The sequence below is a fragment of the Poromitra crassiceps genome, assembly GCF_964638095.1.
Source record: "Poromitra crassiceps genome assembly, chromosome: 1".
In the NCBI taxonomy this organism is placed as follows: domain Eukaryota; kingdom Metazoa; phylum Chordata; class Actinopteri; order Beryciformes; family Melamphaidae; genus Poromitra; species Poromitra crassiceps.
In genome coordinates, this window is record NC_139623.1 from 83500432 (window position 1) to 83523078 (window position 22647).

General features: G+C 41.9%; 1 protein-coding gene across 1 annotated transcript; it reads right to left on the bottom strand.

The window, feature by feature from the left end:
• Positions 1-4205: 4205 nt before the first annotated feature.
• On the bottom strand, positions 4206-22410 carry vps26bl (vacuolar protein sorting 26 homolog B, like). Its single transcript, XM_083646363.1, has 6 exons — positions 22030-22410; positions 18924-19080; positions 14727-14891; positions 14443-14618; positions 12319-12461; positions 4206-8752 (listed from the first exon to the last, which is right to left on the bottom strand). The coding sequence occupies exons 1-6, from the start codon at positions 22250-22252 to the stop codon at positions 8618-8620; spliced, it is 999 nt and encodes a 332-aa protein (XP_083502489.1). The 5' UTR covers positions 22253-22410; the 3' UTR covers positions 4206-8617.
• Positions 22411-22647: the final 237 nt, after the last annotated feature.

Genomic DNA, 22647 nt, shown 5'->3' on the forward strand with positions numbered 1-22647 from the left:
TTTTTAGCTTGTTTAGGTTTAGGCATGAGGGGTGAGATGGTAGAATATCAGGGCAGGTCACAGAATCTGATAGGTCACCAAATATAGTGTTACCCAAATGTGTGACCATGGAAATGTGTGACCGCCAGGCGCGGACTGCATAATCGGGCACGTCGGGCAAATGCCCGGTGGCCTGGCCTGACCTGAAAAAATAATAATAATAATAATTTAAAAAAAATTGGTGCTCGCAGTCAGGCCACTCACTGAACAGCAGGCCAGGCGCCACCTACTGGTTTACTAGTGGTTTTATTACTTTATTCAGGGTTAAAGTGGGTGCATCTCATTGTAAAATTGGACTCGGCCCAAATTGGGCTTCAAACGGCCCAAATCTGGCTACAAACGACCCAAATTGGGCTTCAAACGGCCCAAATCTGGCTTCAAATGGCCCAAATTGGGCTTCAAACGGCCCAAATTGGGCTTCAAACGGCCCAAATTTTGGCCAGGCTGCTGAACCTGATCTGTAACACTATGGCCAGGCTGCAGAACCTGATCTGTAACACTATGGCCAGGCTGCTGAACCTGATCTGTAACACTATGGTCAGGCTGCTGAACCTGATCTGTAACACTATGGCCAGGCTGCAGAACCTGATCTGTAACACTATGGTCAGGCTGCTGAACCTGATCTGTAACACTATGGTCAGGCTGCTGAACCTGATCTGTAACACTATGGCCAGGCTGCTGAACCTGATCTGTAACACTATGGCCAGGCTGCTGAACCTGATATGTAACACTATGGCCAGGCTGCTGAACCTGATCTGTAACACTATGGCCAGGCTGCTGAACCTGATATGTAACACTATGGCCAGGCTGCTGAACCTGATCTGCAGAGGTTCCGGGGTTACAGGGTTGATGTCTGAAACCCTGCAGCCATAGACAATCTATATTACAACTTTATGCCGTATCTTGTTTTGTTAAAAATTACAGAACTGAATTGATTTAGAGATTGTTAGGTTTTTTTATGTACGCTTTTTTGAAGGAATAAGTGTTTTTCCAATATCCATTCTAACACATGAATACTGACTGGAGGCTAACATGCCCAATCAATCAAAACCCTTGAAACCCAAACAGTTTATACATGTGTGTGGTTGGTTCCTACATTTTATACATGTCATGTGCCTTTTAAGTGTGTACACTTACATACACATACAAACTTTTATTCAGGCACACAATCAATAAGTGCCCCACAGCGCCATGCACAATTCATATTCTGTAAGACTACGTCATTCACATGGATCATAAAGCATGGCCAGACACTTTGCACAATGTTAATTCCCACATACAGTACAATAACTTTTCTTCTGGCAACTCAAAGAGAACGACTTTTAAGTACCAGACCAAGCCAAGCACCGCATAGACTGAAGTATGTTGTTTGTTTTATTGGGAGACGATGAAGAGCCTCTTTCCACTGCTGTTCTGAGTCTTTGGGGACGTCTTGTCATCACTGTCTTCACTGCTGACTTAGACAACAGTTCAATCACCTGCCATCCCATAATATGACAGTTAGTTCAGTCAGATGAGATGGAACACCAGGGGCAGGGTTGGCAATTGTGTCTCTCGATACTTCACACCTGTCTGCATGTTTGTTGTTGTTTCTCTGATTATTTTGATGCTGTCTTTTCATATGCAGCGACACTCATGCTATGGGTAATCACTGTATATCCATAGTATTCCCATGATGTCACATGCATTTTCTACCAATACGACGTTTTACAATACACACATCTCATTGGCTGTCTTTGTCTTTTGATTGGAATCACCTGTTATTTTCCTAACAAGTTGGCCGTGTGAACAGAATGCTATAAATACGGTGATTCTCTCAATCAGGTGCCCTTTAATGAAGTCCCCCAGACTTCAAAGATTCTCAATTAAAGGAAACCACAAAATGCATTTTAAAGCGGTCAATTAATAGAACCAAGTGTCTTTGCATTATAATGCTAAACAAAACAAAATATTTTTATTTTATTTAAAAACAAAAGTTGTTTATGTAGTAGACAAGTTAGACAACACACATATTTGCATGTCCTCACTGACCATCATTACATTTTCATTGAACATCAAATGAATAATGCAATTAATACCAAAATGTTGCTTCTAATATATAAGCATGTGTGTCTACTTTAACTAATATTTTCTTTCTGAAAAAAATACATGAATTATCTAAGAAATTGCAATATATACACACATCCCCCAGTTTGGTTTCAACCCCCTAACGGTATATCATTTCCCCCCGTCAAGTCAAGTCAAGTTTATTTGCATAGCACATTTCATACACAGAGGCAATTCAAAGTGCTTCACATAAAATGGATGATAGGAAAATAAAATAATAAAAGAAGAGAATAAAATTGACATTGAAAAGCATCACAACAAAACTTTAAAAAAAGAGTATAAAAAGTGCATTAAGCAACAGACGCAGCAGTTGCAAAAAGAGCTAAAGAATACTGTATCAGCCCCTGTAACATATGAGCTTGGAGGAAGTGACAACACACAACTCTTTTGAACAACATGCTGCAAAGAAAGGCATGTGTCACTCTTTTCTAACCAGGTTGAGATTGTCAGGCTCAACAGTTCAACTCTGTTATATAAATAAATGATAGTAAAGATTCTGTTAAGGACCCTTCGTTATTTATGGAAGGGGTCACTGGAGGAAAATAGGGGATGGTGATGCTTTTTAAAATGTAGTCTCAGGGAGGGTTCAGAAACTTGATCCAAACCTGCCCTCTACTGTCAATAGTTGCTCCCACAGTGAGAATTACCCTGGGGATTTGCTGTGTAACCATCAGCAGTGACTTTTACTCACATCAAGAATTCACAATAAATTATATTCCCAAATCCTTATCCAACAATAAAGAGAATAGCAGATCCAAGACTCAAAACCAAGACTCAAAAACATGGGATTTGAAGCATTTTTCACTTTCTAATTGTGATACACTACTATCGCTCGTACACAAATCTGACTTGAGGAATCAATGGGGAAAATGCTCAGTATTTATCAGGTTTTGATAAATTCCAAGTTGAGGCTTTTATCAGCAAATTGTGCCAAAACCGGACACCAATATGATTAAATCATTAACATGGTCATGGCTGGAGAAGTGATATTGTAGTATGATGACAAAGGAAACCCAGTTTTGATCAACACACCACTGAAATGCAGCCAGCAGACTTTCTGCCATTATGCAAACAAGAGCATTTTCTGCTGCACCTTCTGTCTCTGACTCACTACTATACAAAAGCATCATCCAACCCATTCCACTCTACTGCTCACCCTGCTAACTGCTACAAACAGGAACAAACTCACCCGCATCATCATGCATGACGCCTTAAAACTCATTGGACTCCCCACCCCCAGACCTCTCAGACCTCAATAACAGAGCCCCGACACATCACTCACCCCCTCAATTCACTCTTCTCTCACTTGGCCCAGTTTAAAAACAACTTTGTTCCATCTGCTATTGAGGCACTGAACAGAATAAACAGACTCCGAGTGTGGAGGTGTTACATATATGCAGGTTATATGTATAAATCCTACTGTATTATGTGTCTATGTAGTCATGTATCTATGTGGGGCTGAAAGTGCAAGCTGTTAAAACAAATGTCCCTTGAGGGACAATAAAGTATTGTATTGTGATAAAGATGATCAACTAATAACACTTGTGTTTCAGAAGTTAATTAGGCGTGAACTCCAATGTTGAACTAGTGACTGAAATGAAGACATAGACATGCATACTAAGGTAAATGTTCATACACTTAAATATATGAAACACGTTTAAGCAGCCCATGCCAATGCCATGGTGTAGTAAGGGTGCACACAAGGGTCATGTTTGCTCGTCAGTCTGGTTGCCTTGTCAACCCCCCTCTCCTCTGGGGACCACCCCGCCTGACCTCCCTGCAACCCCCTGTATTATGCATCAAGATGAAAAGACGTGTTCAAGCGTACGTATCATTTGGTCTTTGTCTTGTACCTGTCATGGAAACAGCCATGTAGGAAGAAATTCACTTTACTGAATTGAAAACCACAGACATATAGTCACTGCCTAGTTGTTTAGAAAAGCAAGAAGCATCAGTAATGCAGATCTAAGACACAGGAGGGCACATTTGACTTGACATTTCACTTATATAAATGAATGTCAGGAATTAAAACAAAGACAATGTGTGCTTTCAGTGGCTCTCTTTTAATTAAAAGTAAAATAGGAATATAAAATGATTCAAATCAATGTTTGTAGACAGAAAGATAAACGTAAACAAACAACAAAGGAAGGGGGTTGCATTTACGTTGTGCATTATTTTTGTTCTACATTTGATCTTTTTCTTTAAATCTCTGCTCTCTCCCCATCACAAATTGAGTTAATTTAACCATGTCTGTACCAGTACTGGCAAAGATAAAATCACAGCCACATACAAAAACAAACATACATTATGTATGTACTCCAAAGTTGTTTTGGGTTGCTTGATTGATACACATTTTTGCTGGACCCAGAACAGGGCGGCGAAGAAATGTCTCAGGGGTTTACTGACTGAGTGACTCCCCATTGTTAAAACATGCATGCATGGCAAGCCTAATTAAGCCACGCCCAGACTGCTGCTCAACACTCACACATGCATGTTTCAACAATGGGGAGTCAGTGAGTGAGTCAGTCAGCCTCTGAGATGTTTCTTGGCTGGCCCGTTCTGGATTTCAAAATTTTCAATGCAACATTATGGAGGTAACTGCCACAATAAAGGAAGCTGAATAAAAATAAATTCATTTCTGGAGGTCTCATCCCTACAGTCGAGCGCCGGACACTTCATCGATCTCAAATCAACACACACCAGTAGAGCTGAACGATTAATCAATTAGTTGTCAACTATTCAATTAATCATCGACTACTTTGATAATCGATTTGATTTAAAGAAAGAAGTTGTAGTAGTCAAAATTCTCAGATTCCAGCTTCTTAAATGTGAGCATTTTCTGGTTTCTTTACTCTTCTATGACAGTAAACTGAATATCTTTGAGGATGTCATATTGTGGGAAACACTGATCGCCATTTTCACCATTTTCCGATATTTTAAAGACCAAACAACTAATCGATTAACCAAGAAAATAATTAACACATTAATCGACAATGAAAATAATTGTTAATTGCAGCCCTACACACCAGGCCGGTGTTTCCTCTATTTTAGCAGTTACCTGAACAGCAGTCTGCTGACAATAGAAATGTCACTTCAACACAACAATAGCGTATTAAAAGAATACACCATACTCTACCACCGAGCAAAGTATGAAATATAAAAATGTCAGACTAATACTCTCATGAGATACACAGTGATATATTCTGCACAGAATAAGCATGTTGAGTGAAAAGTTGCAGGTCGGGACTATTTAAGGACAACAGGTGAAGTGCTGGGGTTCAATTTCAATGCTTCACATGTGCTCTCCTCGAGTATGAAAAGAAATCTATTTTAGAAAGGAAGCAATGGCACTGGAACGCAATCATCCCATCCCACTGACCAGGAGAAACAACAACCCTAATTACGTTTGTTTAGAAAACATACATTGAGTTTGGGATGATCAGTTGTAGCATACTACGGATGACAAGAGTCGCCATCCAATACATTCATTATTCCAGCATAGAAAATGGTCCGAAATCCACGTTAGACTGAATCTTACGTTCAGTTCTACTTAATAAAAAGTGACTGCAGCAGATACACTTAAAGAACACAATCTGCACTCATGGGAAGAATGGGCATGGCAGTAAACTGACATTTTCTAGTATTGCACTGAAACAATTTGGCAACAAACCCTCAGGCACAAAGCTAACTATCCAACACTAGACCTCAGTCTTCTACAGGGAAGCCCAACAGTCATTTCCACCAAAACCTAGATTCATAGCTTCTGTGTTGGCGTTGTCACTACACACAGGTGTAATACTGACTATATTGGACATAAATCTGATACTCTTATTTATTTTCACAAACCCTGGCCCTCGCCGTGAGTCCATTTAATCAACAGCACTGAGAACAGAAAGCAAAATGAGATCATAGTGCAAATAGTAAAATGGGGCTACAAAAACGCAACACCAGAGAGCCCATGTTCATAGAGTACTGCAGGGATGATGTGTTTTTGTAGGCTTACCCAGAAGTCCCTGCACTTCCTGGTTCCTATGTGTAAAAGTCAATGGGATTTTTGCATTGGAATTTCAGTTAAATGCATGAAATAAGGTATGTGGTTAACAAAAGTTTATGAAACAGCTAACTTTGTGTTCAGCAAGATAATCTTCACAAATGAGAACCACTTTTATGACTTTTGAAGCGTTTTCTGAAAATTGTGTTAAAAAAACACATTTAGGCTTCAAAAGTCATAAAGGTGGTCTTCATTTGTATAGATTATCTTGTTGAACACAAAGTTCACTGATTCATAACCTTTTGTTAACCACAGACCTTATTTCAAGCATTTAACCAAAATCCCCATACAAAAATCCCATCGACTATTACACATAGGAACCAGGAAGTGCTAAAATCCAGGTCTTTCCGGATTCATTATTCCTCCGGACTCATTATTCCTGCGGTACTCTATTAACTGGTGATGTAAGAAAATCCCTGCAACAACCACAATTGGCACATTTGTTTTAGCAGCAGTGGCGACACTTGACGCAAAAGCTGCAATGCTTCTAGTTTCATCATTCAACCGACTGATGCATCAAATATGTAAAATGCTGGTAAAAATATGAAGTACATAAAAAAAGATTATTGTCAAAAAATAAATATCCCATTACTCACACCTATTGCTGATGAAAGCCCTGGAATGTATGAAAACATTTTAAGCCTAGTCTTATACAAATGTGTCATCATCACTGTTTTTGCCAAAAGGTACAATTCGTTCTTTGCATTTTTTATTTTATTTGCAGTTGATCTTGCACTCCCTGTGTATGAAGAGGCATTGCTTGTTTCGTAAAGTTAAGAAGCAAAAGTAATATATATTAAAAAAAAACTCCTACTTGTTTCCTCCAGCAGAGGGCATGGAGGAAAAACCATCTCAACTTAATGCAAATTAGGTAAGTCAAAACATTACATTCCTTTGAGGTCAGATTTTAAAACTTTAAGAACAAAATTTCACCCTTTTTCGTCTTCATAAATGTACTGTATTTGACTACAGTCACTACAGCGCTCTCTTCCAGCCAAGGATAATTTTTGAAGGAATGGGCCATGTTAGAAATACACCCGCGGTCGCGCGCACGTACACACACACACGATATGGGTTAAACAGTATTTGCAAACCATTCTTAGGTGTTACCAGATGGGTGAATGTCAAAAAGTTTACTCAATCGCAGCAAAGTAGCTGAAAGTCAATTTTGGTTTTCTGTGAATGTGAAATTAGCAGAGACTATCCCAGTCATTCCCGGGCCACCGTTGGGCCACAAATATTTGCAAAACATTACAATCTCCATGAGAAAAAAATAACAAAAATACATTATATATATATCTATATCTATCTATCTATCTATCTATCTATCTATATCTATATATATATTAGTGATGCGCGGGTCAGGGTTTTTTAAGGCCCGCCCCAACCCAACCCATCATTGGAGCCAGCCCGCCCCGCCCGGCCCGTTAAAATATCTGAAAATTGCGTTGCGCGGCTGCTTTCATGTCGTCGATTTCTTTCTGCTTCGTTACAAACTCCGCTATTATCGGTCTTTCTTCAATTAATCCAAGGTCTTCAAATGGAGGTAGCAGGTAGAGGTAGGCTACAGAAACACTTCTTATTCTTCCCCATTTATTTTAATTACCTCATGCGCTCTCAATTGTTGCGTGCAACGTGACTACTTCACCTGCAGGTGCAGACAGCTTGCAGATACGGCTTCAGACTCGCTGACGCTGTCTGATTTCTTTTAATTACCTCATGCACTCTCAATTGGTCACGTAGCCTACTCACGTTGCAGTAAAGTTGACAAATAGATCACAGTCGAGTCCACAACAGAAAATCTGCGGGTGGCATTAGTTTTATGGACACTTCAAATAATAATTACAGCGAATAATCCTTCCAAAATGTTTGTTTTGAGAGAACATAGGCAACCTCGTTTCACTGCTCTAAATTATTTAATAATGTTGCTTTGTCACGTTCTGAGCCTGCCCCGCCCGCACCCGCGATATTTTCATAATTTGCCAACCCAGACCGCCTGCGGAGGTCTTCTGGGTGACCCACGCATCACTAATATATATATATATATATATATATATATAGATATATCTATATCTCTACATACAGTGTATATATATATATATATATATATACATACATACACACACACACGAGATACACTGTTATTTAATTTGTAATAATTTACTCGTTAATTAGCCTATTGCAGACAGTTTCTGCAATAGGCTGGTTTCTGTGTGGTGCTGATGGACAGCTCCTTTTATCATTAAAATAAAAGTGCTCTGAGAACACATTATTTGACGTCTGTACGGTTTATGGTGGGATGTGGGCCGTGAACATTTTTGAGATTTTCAAATGGGACTTGACTGGGGAATGGTTTGGAACTGCCACACACACACACACACACACACACAACATACACACAACACACACACACAGCTTTCTTTAGCTGCCGTCCTCCTGGCACTGGGCCAGGGCCTTCTCTGCGCTGGAGGAGCCCTCAAAGCGCTGGGAGGCGATGGCCGCTTGGTGGGACATGCTCTTCCTCACGATGTCACCTTTCCTCCACAGCGTGATCTCCTGCAACCTCACAGCAGGTTAGGAGGGATTCAGCTTCAGCCTCAAGCACAAATGATCTTATTGAATCATGAACCCCATATTGTTTGCTGAATCGTATCGTAAGATAATCGCATCGCCCCACATCCCTAAAAGTTACCCCAAACATTAGAACTGTCCATGTGGTGGACATTTGGCGGCCTTTGAGGAATTTACCCTCTGGTTTTAGATATCCAGTCTACTTCCTGGTGTAAATCATTGGCTCTCAATGTGGGGTCCCGGCAGGGCATAAAATTCACTTTGCAAACTGGGGGGGAATTCCCCCCTTATGTTCTTCAGATTTATAGATTTTGGGGGGGATCTATAGACTTTGGAGGGGCTTTTTTCAGCCGATACTATAACCGACAAATATCAATAGTACCATTGTACTATTTGTATCATTTTCAGCCGCATAAGTGCCCTCTATGGGTTCAAACCTGCTTTTTTTTGCCCTCAAAAATGCCCAAAATGTGGTCCAACCTGACGTCACGACGAACCAAAGACGATGGGATTTCAAGATAGTAACTCCCCTACTCCCCCACTCCCCCTGTACCCTTTCCTTCTTTGGAAGTCCAGTTCTGTTTTCACCCACCAGGAGGCGCAAAAACACATAGTCCGTCAGTCTGAGGCAGAGGGTAACAGTTTATAGTGTTTAGACGATAATAAACCGTATTTGCTGTTAGTAGCCTATATGAGTGATTAATCTGATGTCAATTGGATTTGAGAATTGTTGTATTGTATTGTTTGTTGTATTGTCTTGTGTATAGCGTACTGTAGGCTACCACAAAATGGTCTTGTTGTTTACTCTGATGCCATGTCAATGAATAAAACAATTCCACCTACAGGCAAAGACATCTGTTCAGCAGGGCTGATGGTCTCCCTGTACAATATAGAACTATCGGTGACATTCCTGATACCATCCACTTCCATGATCTTTATATGTTGTAAACACATAACTTTCACAATAGTGAACAAGCCCCCCCACTCGGCTCATTCAGGGCAGGCTTAGTTTTATAACTTGTAGGCTACCTGCTGCTCCTGCACATCACAGCACAGGCTAAATTATGTGACATAAATATACATTATGTAAAGTCATGGCATACATTAAATGTGTTTTTATTGAAAAAGTACGTGTCAAGTAAGCTAAAGTCTTGTTGGAATGGACATCACAGTACAACCGTGTTACGGTTGTCACTTCACTATTGCGACGTTGTTACGGTTGTCAAACTTCCCACTTCACTATAACACGTATTTGCGACGGCTATATACGACCTGGATTACATGCATGTTTCACATAGGATTGTGTTTTGATTTTTATGTTTTATTTTGTCCAATATTGAAATGTTCTAGAATTGCATGTTGTGTTAACATAAATATTATTTATATCTACCACTTAGCCTACTTAGGCTGATTTGGTTGCTTTTTCTTTTCAAAATGTATTAAGCCCCAATGCATGCTGGGAGAGATACAAATTTGTGTCTGTGTGTGGCGTTTGGTATGGGAGGGAGGCACACAACGTGCCGCTGCCCGGCTACCCACCTTTTTTTTACCACTAGCACTGCTCCACAGAAAATAAGGAGCTGCATGACGTTTATAATTGACGTAAGCTAACCTACTAGATGAGCTAACCTAGCTAACCTAACCTATGCTATCGGTGTGTACTGTATGTTTATGATGCAACTGTGGTGGGTGGGGGGTGAAATGTGCAATGACATATCCACACCAGTATGGGGCAGCAACGCACTAACCCATGCCTAACTGAAAAAAGAAGAAGATGGATTGTGCTTCTGCTGTGGGCTAGTCTCGCTGGCCAGCCTCCCCTCCCTACCATGAGAAGAGTCTGGCGGCGCAGGTCTCCATTGTGGGATTGCGATGGGCGGTGCTTGGCGGCAGTGCCCTTGGAAAATGGTTTCCAACAATCCAACTTGCCATTTTCAGCATGTAGCAACGAGCTAGCGTGTAGGTTTCTGCCATTAGCTTGCTAGCTAGTTAGCGTTGTTGTTTTCACTGAGGCGGCAGGGCACTGTTTACAGCGACACACAGGGAGGAGGGAGAGGAAGCCGCTCTGATTGACATGGTCGGAGCCAATGACAGAGCTTGTAATAAGCCGGGAGCAGATATCCGGGCGCGACTGAAACAGTCGCTCCAATGGGGAGCAGCTGTAGAGCAAGGGAGGGCTTATCCCAGTAGGCTGTTTCCGTGCAGCCAGATGACTCTCCCGGAAGGGAGGAGGCTGGCCAGCGAGACTAGCTGTGGGCTAACGATAGTTACATGGCAGTTAATGGCAGTAAAGTAGTTTGCCACTGAATGACCAAATTGATATAACTTTCAACCATTTTGAGCAACGCTGTTTCCATACAGGCCACCAGCGTTGGCTAGTTGTTGATATTTATAGAGATTTTGTAGCTCTCATATGTTTTTCTTGATGCGGTGGGCAAACTGTCATGGCGTTTCCGGTATTTTTTCTCTCCAAAGTTTCCGGTCTGACCAAAGAGTATAGTGAGACAAGAGGAGACGCTCTTCGCCTTCTTTTCTTGGTTTTTCCCATAGGCTTTTTCAAAACCGCAGCATGCCGTTTTGTCACATACCTGGGGGGGTAAGTCCCCCTTTAATATGAAAGTGGATCACTGGTGTAAATGATGCTACGTTCACCCATATTCCAATGAAAATGACCTAATTGCATACTTAATGAGGCGCAGTATTCTGCTAGCTGTTTGCTGAACTAGCCAAAAGCACCATGCCCCAGCAGACATTGTTGATGGGTGCCAACGTTCCAGGCAGAGCTGGATATTTTGATGGCACAACGATCATTAGACTGATTGCATGTGGACAGTGTCAAAGAAGAGAAAGGTAGAAATAATGCCTTGGTGGTTGGCTACAGCACTGTATGCTGGTGTCAAATAATAATCCAGTTACTTGCGGTTTCACTCATCTCTCCTTGAACACGCATAGTATTTTTTTTATCAAACGAATAAAGAAAAGTGAGAGAGAGAGAGCCTTGTTTGTTTTTCTGGATTTTCTCCCATTTCCTCTCCAATTGTACTTGAATAATTCCCCCCGCTGTCTCGGTCATTGCTCCACCCCCTCTACCGGTAGAATAGCACATGCTTCCTCCGATGCATGTGCAATGCAGTCGCCAGCTGCTTCTTTTCACCCGACAGCGAGATATTTCACCGGCAGGACGTAGTGTGTGGTAGGATCACGCTATTCCCTGCAGTTCCCGTCCTCCCTGAACAGGCCCCCCGACCGACCAGAAGAGGCATTAGTGCAGCGACCAGGACTCATATCCCACTGGCTTCCCACCCACAGACACGGCCAATTGTGTCTGTAGGAATGTCTGACCAAGCCAGAAGTACTGCTGCCAGGAATTGAACCCGGGTCTCCACGATGGTAGGCAAGTACTTTTACCTCTACACTACCCAGATGCCCCGAGAGCCCTGTGTTGACAAACCTTAGCGTGCAGTTTCTACTTTGGAATTTGCATGTGGCATTTAAAATATTTATTTATATAAATTATTTTCATAGTAGGTATTTTATCTGTGTGTGTGTACCTGCTGTTTGAAATAGCGCCTTTCCTCCTCGTCTATGAGCACCAGGTTGAGATAGTAGCGCACAGAGAACTTCTTGTTAATGTCCCTCATGGTGGGCGTCATCTCATAGCCTGCCAGAAACAGCCGGATGGGGATGGACTCACCTGTAGCACAGACACACAAGAAAAAACACATAGCTTATCAAAGAAGGAAGTAAACCAGGGGAGCACAGGTCCAGCAAAAATGTAAATTGTGATGAGTAAAAAAACCGCATGGTACTGGCTCATCTCGTCTCGACTCTACTGGCTTTTTTTGGTTTTCCATTGGGCGAGTGAGGCCATACTTTTTTAGTACCACCTCCGTCAAGGTTCCTAGTGAGCTGAGGCAATACCAAAAGGTGAGGTGAAAACACTGCAGACTGTTTGGTCAGAGAGAAGGACCCCGAATATCAATTTTTTCAGATTTTTATTTTTTGTCATGAATCAATGCCATTGGTCACCCTTCACGTCTCTGTGTGGGTTTTACCAAATGCAACCAATGGAAAAGCATTAAACAAGCTTGTGAGTAATTCTCGTAATGCCATTCGCCCTCAATCTGTCAGTCAAACCTCAAAATTCCTCCCCTACCTCTGTCTGTACCCCCCCCATGCAGGATACTAAACCGGGAAAAGACACAAGGCAGATGCGCTGTGTATTTCCTATATTGCTTTGTTTAATCCTTGCTTCCTCTGATGTAAATAGATCAGTAAAATGTTTTCCAGTTATTTCTAGGCTGCAAAGTGCTTTTGCGCATAGCCTATTCCTAGATTATCGTCAAAGAATTTTATTTGGGCATTGCAAAACTAAAGTTTCTAATTCTTAATAAAACAGCCGTATTAAAAAAACAAACAGTAGGCTAGTGCAAACAGTATTTTGATTTAGGTCTACCTGTAGGTAGCCTACAACTTCACATTGGCATGTAGGCCTACTTATTCAATTTTCTTTTAACAGTGCAAACAGCAACTTACATAGGCTATTCTTTTGACTAGAACAAACCTGGTATGAAAGTTTAAATCATTAGTTCAAAAAACATTTTAGATTTCAACTGAAATCGTCTGAACACAACAAAAACAAATGGCATGTTTAGCCTACTCAATGTGCTGTCTTCAGAGTTTAGTTGAATCTAGCAACACTGACAGCGCTTCATTGGTCGTAGACTCAGCCCTCAGTCTTAATCCGTTTCACTCCTGTAAGACTGAGAATATTACTATTTAAATCTTTGCATAACGTTAGGTGGCGCTGTTGGAAGCCTTGCATCGGAGAGCCAATCATGAGTGTTGTGGGCGGACCTGCTTTCTGGGGGCAGTTCTCATGCAGAACCGGTGTCTCGCAAAACATCGTCGCATTTGCGGAGAAACATATTAATCACTTAGAAACAAACATAACCTGTTAATAGGACGTGTTTCATCCTGCCCCGGCGGCTAGAGGTCTTTCCCCCAGCGATAAACCCGACTCCCGAGGCTAACGTTACAGAGCCTGCTGGCTGCTGATGACTTCACACAAGTTCACAGTATCAAGCGGACCACTTCCGCGTAGGAAAAATGATTGTAAAATAAACCACAGCTATAAATTTTGTTTGGAGCATATCAGCTTCATGCTCTGTGTTAGGACTATGATAAATGGCATTGCCGCTACCAAATAAAATTCTTATAATAAATGTAGGCGTGTCTGCTGCCGGCGGTTCTCGCCGGGCTCGGAGACACAGTTTCTGACAGTGAAATTCCCAGACGTTTGGTGGCGCAGCTCACCAAACGTCTGGGAGCCGAGACTACATTGGTCGTGACTCACAACAAACTGTGAGAAGCCAATCTAGTAGGGTAGTTGAACCTAACATGACACCACAGACAGGGTGAGGGGCAGACCAGCAGCGGCTGCGGGTTTAACTCGCTCAAAACAAATACCCCTTCACTCTTTGCACTGCATTGTTTCTCCAATACGGGACAAAGCGCGTCCCGTATCAGTTCAATACGGAACACGTCTTTTCGTTTACAAATACGGGACAATTCCATATTTTAAGGGACGGTTGGCAACCCTAACAGGAATAGAGCCCAAGCATCAGAATAAGGGTCGGAGTCCGATACCATCAAATAAAAACCACGACCATCACCTCTGACTGGTGCTCCGTCCATGATCTCGTACTTGGCTATGGTGTCGTTCTCATGGTAGATGTTGGGCCCCGTGCCCGTCGTCTCCCGCTTGATGATGTCGATCTCCATGTGCCTGATCTTGATCCTCACCAGCAGAAAGTAAATTTTCCCCACGATCACGTCTTTCAGGTGGTACCTGCAAGCAAATGGCGCGGTTTGGCAAAACCAAATACTCTTTGCTTTTGGTCAGCGTTCATAAATTCTGATTCATTGTCGCGGATTGAGTGTGTAAACGATGTCATACTTTGATTTGTTGTACTCAAACTCTATGTGCAGACAGTCTTCGATCCCCACTTCCATCTTGATTGAGGAGTTGAGCTCGGGGTAGGTACTGAGTGTGTGCACCACGATGTCCAGCTCTTTGCTGACGTCGTTCAGTCGCCGGCTCACTGTCGCCCTCAGAAAGTAGCTGGAATCATACGGAAAGCCAGGTTATACGCTTATATACAGTGTATATAAAAATATAAAATCCAGAAAACTTAACTGTGATTGGAGTCACATTCCTCTAGCAGTGCTACACAATCTTGCCCTACTCCGGAGCAAAAAGAGCCACAATCCCAAAAGAGTCCCTTCCTCCCTTTATTTATTTATGTATGCATTTATTTATTTATTCATTAATTAAGTAGGAGGCTTAAAGGAGCCACAACTACCCATAAAGGAGCCACATGTGGCTCTAGAGCAGTGATACTCAATAGAGCAGGGCTACCCGGCCCGTCGGACTCGGAACCCGAACCCGGCCCGACTTACGGGCCGGGTTCGGACAGAAACATTGAAGTCGCGTTCGGGCTCGGTCACGTAATGAGTCACTTGTTTTTGCCTTCAAATATATCTATCATCAGCTCCTGAGCTAATTTACTACGTTAATGAAAGCACTTGAAGGCATCGAATGAAACACGCCCAGACATGCACTCTGCTGCTCTGCCCGGAGTCAGCTGCGTGTCGGCTCACCGTGCAGTACTTCTTTCAGCGATGTGGGATTGTGTGTGGGCAGTGCACGGCACGCACGAATTAGGCTGTTTGGTGCTTTGCTTTGTACATTACGTATTAATCATTGACTGCTTTGAATTACGAGGACTGATTTTGGTTTGGGATTATATAGGGCTGTTTATAGGCTGGACAGACTCATTGAATTATGCGCTCGCTGCGCTCCGAGGGGAAAAAAAAATCAGGGAGGGGGTTCGGGCCGGGCTCGGACAGATTATCAATTGACACCTGTCGGGCCGGGCCGGGCTCGGCTAATAATGTGACGGTCTCGGTCGGGTTCGGTAAGGAAAATTCAGCCCGAGCCCAGCTCTAATACTCAACCCCAGGCTCTAGAGCCTGGGGTCTCCTTTATGGGCAGTTGTGGCTCTTTTAAGTCCTACTTTAAATAAATAAATAAATAAATAAATAAATAAATAAATAAATAAATAAATAAATAAATAAATAAATCTAATAAAAATAATGGGAGGAAAGGGCCTTTTTTGGATTGTGGCTCTTGCAAAGCCTTTTTTTGTCAGGGTGGCTCCTGAGTAGGGCAAGGTTGAGTACCACTGCTCTAGAGCCTTGGGTTGAGTATCACTGAGTCTAATGAAAATAACTGTAATGAGTACAAACCATGTGACAAACAATGTGTCTTATGATATGTGTAGGTCTATTACATGTGTAGGTCTATTACTACACTCAAACAGGTGGATAATCAGTTGGAGACTACAATGACATGTGCTTCAATTCAACATTTTCTTTGTGTGTGTGTGTGTGTGTGTGTGTGTGTGTGTGTGTGTGTGTGTGTGTGTGTGTGTGTGTGTCTTAATTTTCATTAAGTTAAATCTAAGACTTTTTAAGAGTCGACCTTTATTTATGGCAATGTAAAACCAGACTTGAGTTGAATTAAGGAAATCTAATTCTCAGGACCTGCAAACATCGTAAATTCGTTGTCAAATGCTATGGGATTCAACATATCAATGTGCTTCCTTGTGGTCTGAAAAAGTAGCTGGATTTATCATTAGTTGCATTTGAGAAATACAGAAACAATAACAAAAAAATGCTACTACTGTATATATCTTATCTAGTGACAAACTTACCAAAGAAGCAGCAAAGTGACACAGCCAATGAGGAGCTGTCTGCTGCCACTTCTATAGCTTAGTGAATTACCAAGTTGTGTCACTGAACTAGCACACACACCGGGCCCTATTCTCCCACAGGCCTTCGGCGCTAAAACGGGCCTTAAACGCAAAAAAACGTGCCTTGCGCCTGCCTCGGGAAGATATCAACATGGCTTTAGGCTGCCAAATGCGCTTTAGGCGGAATGGGCGTGGTGCAGTCCCAGAATGGGCGAGAATGGGCGTTTCGGCCTTAAATACCGGCCTAATGATATCTTCCCACCGGGCGTAAATTTAGCGCTTTGCGCTTTTGAAAACCAGGCCTATTCAGTGCGCTGGTTGCGCAAAGCGCTCCTCTGCCCTTTCCTCTGTCCCTTCTCTCTGTGTCACTCCCTCTCTCTTACTAATCAGTCTGACAGGCACAATACGGACTGCTTGGAAAAAAAAGTTCGCCGGTTCTCTCCCTCTCTCAGAAAAAATAAGTTGTTCTACCGTACATATTTTAACAACATGACAGTTTTGACTGAGCCCGTGACATTCAGAGGCTATTGCATCATCCTACCTGTGCAGTGAAGGAACGAGATCATTGTGGGCAAACATTCACTGCCTGCCTTCCCTGCAACAGCCAGACATGTGAAATCTCCCAGCATGCACTGGGCTAATCCATTTCGATAGTAAATGGCATCGAAATGAGCCTAAATAGATAGAAAGGTACATGGAAATAGATCTAAATAATGTGTCATGTTCCCACAACATGCTATTGTAGAACATTTCAATATTGGACAAAAAAAAAAGCGAAATCCAAACACAACCCTATGTGAAATATATATGTCATCCTGGGCCTATATATATCCCTCGTCGATTTTACGTGATTTAGATAAGTGACAGCGTAATGCGCTTCTACTGTCATGTGCTATACTGTGATGTCTGCTCCAATAACTTGGCCCTACTTCACATTTAGTTTTACAATAAAAACACATTTCTGCAATGACTTTACATAATGTAGGCTATATTTATGTGCATCATCCTACCTGTGCAGCAGGGGAGAGAAAACGATATCTTTCTGGACAAACTTTCACCAATCTAATTAATCATATCATATAGGGATAGGCTATATTTTTCTAGCTGATGCATTTAGAACATTCTTTTCACTTTGATCTTGCTATAGTGTAGCGTATTTACATGCTTGCAGTATTTAAACTGCAGTTAGATTGGTTTGAGAAGCATAATAATATGGAATAATAGCCTATATATGGAGACAGACAGACGGGATGAAGGGGGGGGGGGAGCAGAGCGCTTGGCTTGTCTGTTTTACTGGATTTCTCCGTGGAATTGGAGCTTAAAAGGCAAGCTTGTGACTCTTTACTGCACTTCACCAATGAGCAGACTGTGCATAATTTTACACTTAAAAGGCGTGGTTGTAATGCTTAAGGCTGCGTGTAGCGCCGACACCAAGATATCGAGTGGGCTGGTCGTGGTCCACGCCCACTGCGCTGGGCGTTCAGCGCAGTTTATAGGCTGATACAACGATAGGGGCCATTATGTTTGAATGGTTGCACTGTGCCAAAAGTGACATGGTTCAAAATTATTATTATCATTATTTTATTAATCACCGCCCTCTTTGGCGCTATCAGAAAAGGCTTTGGCTGCCACTAAAAGTTTTGCTCTGCATGAAAAACCATGTGCGTGTCTACATCATTTCCCAAATTTGGAGTGCGAATAATTAATGCAGCACACCACACACAAATTCTTCTCTTTTCCCCAGTGGTTCTTACCGTAACTTGGCGTTCTTCTGACCGGTTAAGACCCAGTGGTGCTTACCGTAACTTGACGTTCTTCTGACCGGTTAAGACCCAGAGGTGCTTACCGCAACTTGACGTTCTTCTGACCGGTTAAGACCCAGTGGTGCTTACCGTAACTTGACGTTCTTCTGACCGGTTAAGACCCAGTGGTGCTTACCGTAACTTGACGTTCTGACCCGTGTAAGACACAGTGGTGCTTACCATAACTTGACGTTCTGACTGGTGTAAGACACAGTGGTGCTTACCGTAACTTGACATTCTTCTGACCGGTTAAGACCCAGTGGTGCTTACCATAACTTGACGTTCTGACCTGTGTAAGACACAGTGGTGCTTATCGTAACTTGACGTTCTGACCTGTGTAAGACACAGTGGTGCTTACCGTAACTTGACGTTCTGACCGGTGTAAGACACAGTGGTGCTTACCGTAACTTGACGTTCTGACTGGTGTAAGACACAGTGGTGCTTACCGTAACTTGACGTTCTGACCAGTGTAAGACACAGTGGTGCTTACCGTAACTTGACGTTCTGACTGGTGTAAGACATAGTGGTGGTGCTTACCGTAACTTGACGTTCTGTCCGGTGTAAGACTCGTAGGGCTTCTCCACGTGCGTGAACTCAAAGTCAAACGTTTGCGACTGCGTGAGCTCCCCGGGTCGAGCCAAGTCTTTCACAAGAGACACAAACTCGTGGTGGTTCCCTCTGTCGTAGTATAGCTCTGGAAACAGAAGAACATACTGGTAAACAGGATTGGACAGCTGCAGAAGAGTGGTTTGATGTATTCTGTAAGCCATTCCTGCACTGATGACAGCTGCCAATACCATGACTATTACTGATGACAGATGGCAGCTTTGAGATATCTTAGCTTTGTCTTGAATGATGTTCAAATCGCAGAGACAAATCTCGTTGAATTGTTTACTTGTACCATTCAGATAATGATCTGTTATCTCCACAGCTCAGTGACGGGTTATTATGGAACCCACCGCAGTTTTGGGCAGACAACGCCCTGCGCCCACCTACGCAGCAGTCACAAGCGCCGGGATTGGCCAGGCGCCCATGCTCACGTGAGCATATATATATATATATATATATATATATATATATATATATATATATATATATATATATATATATATATATATATATAATGTGTGTGTGTGTGTGTGTGTGTGTGTGTGTGTGTGTGTGTGTGTGTGTGTGTGTGCCTGTGTGGACATGTGTGTATATGTATACATATATATATATAGTGTAATTGCTTTTTTTCTATTATTATTGGGTTTTCTTTTTATCCTTTTGGGAAACTTGGGGTGAGTGGGGGTGTGGGAAATGGTTGTGTTTTAGTTTTTAGTTTGAACACTTCACAAAAGGAGAGAGGAAATTACTAGGGATGCACCGATATGAACATTTTGGCCGATGCCGATAACCGATATTAACATTGCTGTTATGGCCGATAACCGATATTTACCGATGTCGATATGATCTGTATAAAACCACATTTTTATGATCATCACATTTTGTACATACTGAAAAACACATGTTAACACTGAATTTGAAAAAGATATGCATTTCTTTATTTGCAAAGCCTTTGGAAAAGCCCATAAATCATAGATTTACTGCATTATTTCATATCAATATGAAGAATTTGGCAGATAATGATAACCGATATTAACATTGCAACATCTGACCGATACCGATATGACCGATATGTTAAAAAATGACCAACATCGGCCGATACCGATATGATTGCCGATATATCGTGCATCCCTAGAAATTACTGTAATATATTGTCTGGACTTTACATTTGTCATTGTACAACTCCGATCTCCAATAAATATATATACTGTATAAAAAAAATGAATGTCTGTCTGACCAAGCCGGAAGTACCGCTGTGGGGAATTGAACCCAGGTCTCCGTCTCTGCGGTGGCAGGTGAGTGCTTTTACCAGACGCCCCATACTGTTTACTTTTCAGGCCGCCATTTTGGCTCACAGTTGCCCCCATCTTGACTCTTAGGGGTGCGTCCCAACTCGAAATCAACAGTCCTCCATTCCTTCACTACCCCCTCCTCTCATCCATGAGCCCAAAATCATGCTATTTATGCTGCTGTGCTGTTCATCCAAAGACAATGAAATTAGCTACTTAAGAGCTTTTGAAGCCTCCTCCTGTGAAGGAATCTCAAGTGTTACCTCTCCAACTGCATGTCAGGTTGGCATGTGCCCAGCATAGCCAATCAACTACCACAGTACTGGACCATTTGGAAAGATGAAAACAAGGTAAAGAAGACAACTACTGTAGAACGATGTAATATTGATGAAATGAAAAATATGTTAAAAATGTAAATAACACTGGCAAGATCCTTTTAGATGACACCAAATGGCATGAGGTCATAACTTAGTGTCTGATAGATCATGGAATTATTGTATATTATGGAAAACAGCGTTTATGAAAAGTTTCAAGATGCATTCAAGGTACAAGTCAGTGGCTGGCAAGGAGAACAACCTGCTACAGCTGCTGCAACACTTGTGTTTTAACCAAATTTGCATTTGAATAAACTGATGATGGAAAAGTTATATAGTCATAATAGTAGTAATATAGGCAGCCATATCGAATCACGTGCTATTCATGTGTTACCAAGTGAGCTCTTAGCCTTTTAATGTAGCCTGTTATGACTCAGAAAGTTTGAGTGCTGGAACTACTCGAAGGTATGAAAATAAGTGTAAAGCTATGTGAACCTCTCAAAGGCAGTGGTGTAATGTAACTAAGTGTATTTACTCAAGTAGTTTACTTGCTTAAAGTACAATTTAGAGAGGTACTTGTACTTTACTTGAGCATTTCATGCTACTTTACTTCTACTCTAGCTACTTAACACTTCAGAGGGATTTTTTTTTATTTTTTTTACTCCATTACATTTATTTGGCAGCTTTAGTTAGTAGTTAGTTACTGCACATAGATCATTAATAGGAATTATTTATTAACTAATACATGTATGATAGACTTTTATAGGTTACTCTATGCAGCAGTATTTAACTAAGTAATTAAAATTAGCTCAACATTTACCAGCCGCAACACATTATGAACACATTAATGCATCGATAATTAGGCCTATACAATATAGTCAAATGACATTCAGAATAATTTGATGCCAATACTTTTGTACTTTGACTTAAGTAAGATTTTGAATGCAGGAGCAGGACTTTTACTTGTAAGTATCTTTAGCTACAATGTGGTATTATTGCTACGTCAAAAAGATCTGAGTACTTCTTCCACCACTGCTCAAACTAAAGGCCAACAGTTTACGTTAGTAAAGATAAAGTAAAATTAATGGGTTAAGAAGACCCCCCCCCCCCCCCCAACCCTTCTGTGTCAGATCTGTCACGAGACCTGATACTTTAAACTGACACTTTGTTGCAGTTGGTTGTTATGAAGCGGTGTAAAGAACTGACACTTTGTTGCAGTTGGTTGTTATGAAGCGGTGTAAAGTTAACACAGATACATCAATATTTAACTAACATGGTTATTGTGGGTCGTTAACTCGTTAGCAGTCGAGTCTAGCTAGCTCTCCAAACTGTCATGTTGTACTTTAGCAGTGGCTGTCTGGTGACTTCTCTGTAGTAAAGAAAGAGCAGCGGGCCTGCCTGGCAGTGCAGGGCTGCCTGAGCTGAGCTCACCTATCTGGCCGATAAACTCGATCTTGATGCCGTTGTGCTCCAGCCTCTTGCCGGGGTTCTTCAGCGTAACGTTGACTTTCCCGGACACCGTCTCCCCGTCGTAGAACAGAAAATACTTCTCTTTCCTCCCATCCTCGCTCTTATGCTCCGCTTTCTTTCTCGTTTCGGCGTCATTCAGAACTATATCGATGTCCGCACTTTGACCAAAACCGAAGAAGCTCATACTAGCTGCTATAATGTGGCTGGATCCTGCCGCTGCTGCTGAGAAAAGCACCAGCTAACTGTGTAGGGCAATATAGCCTACTACTGTTAAGCCTGAGTAACAAGTAATTTCTTATCGTTGTGTGTGTGCAGTGTTCAATGCAAACCGACTTCCCGATCATTTCCCAGTTACAACCCTCGCCGATTTAGTGCGCATGCGTTGGCGGTCATGCGCAAGTGTGTGTGCAAGTGAAAATTATTTTATTGTTGTGACCGTTGACATGATTTGACTTTTCAAGGCTAAACGGCGATACAATTAGTTTTATGTGACAATATAAAATATCACGGTCGAACTGTGCGGTTTTCGCATGGTAATCATTCTGCGCTTTTTTGGCGCAGTATCAACAGGCGCGAGCA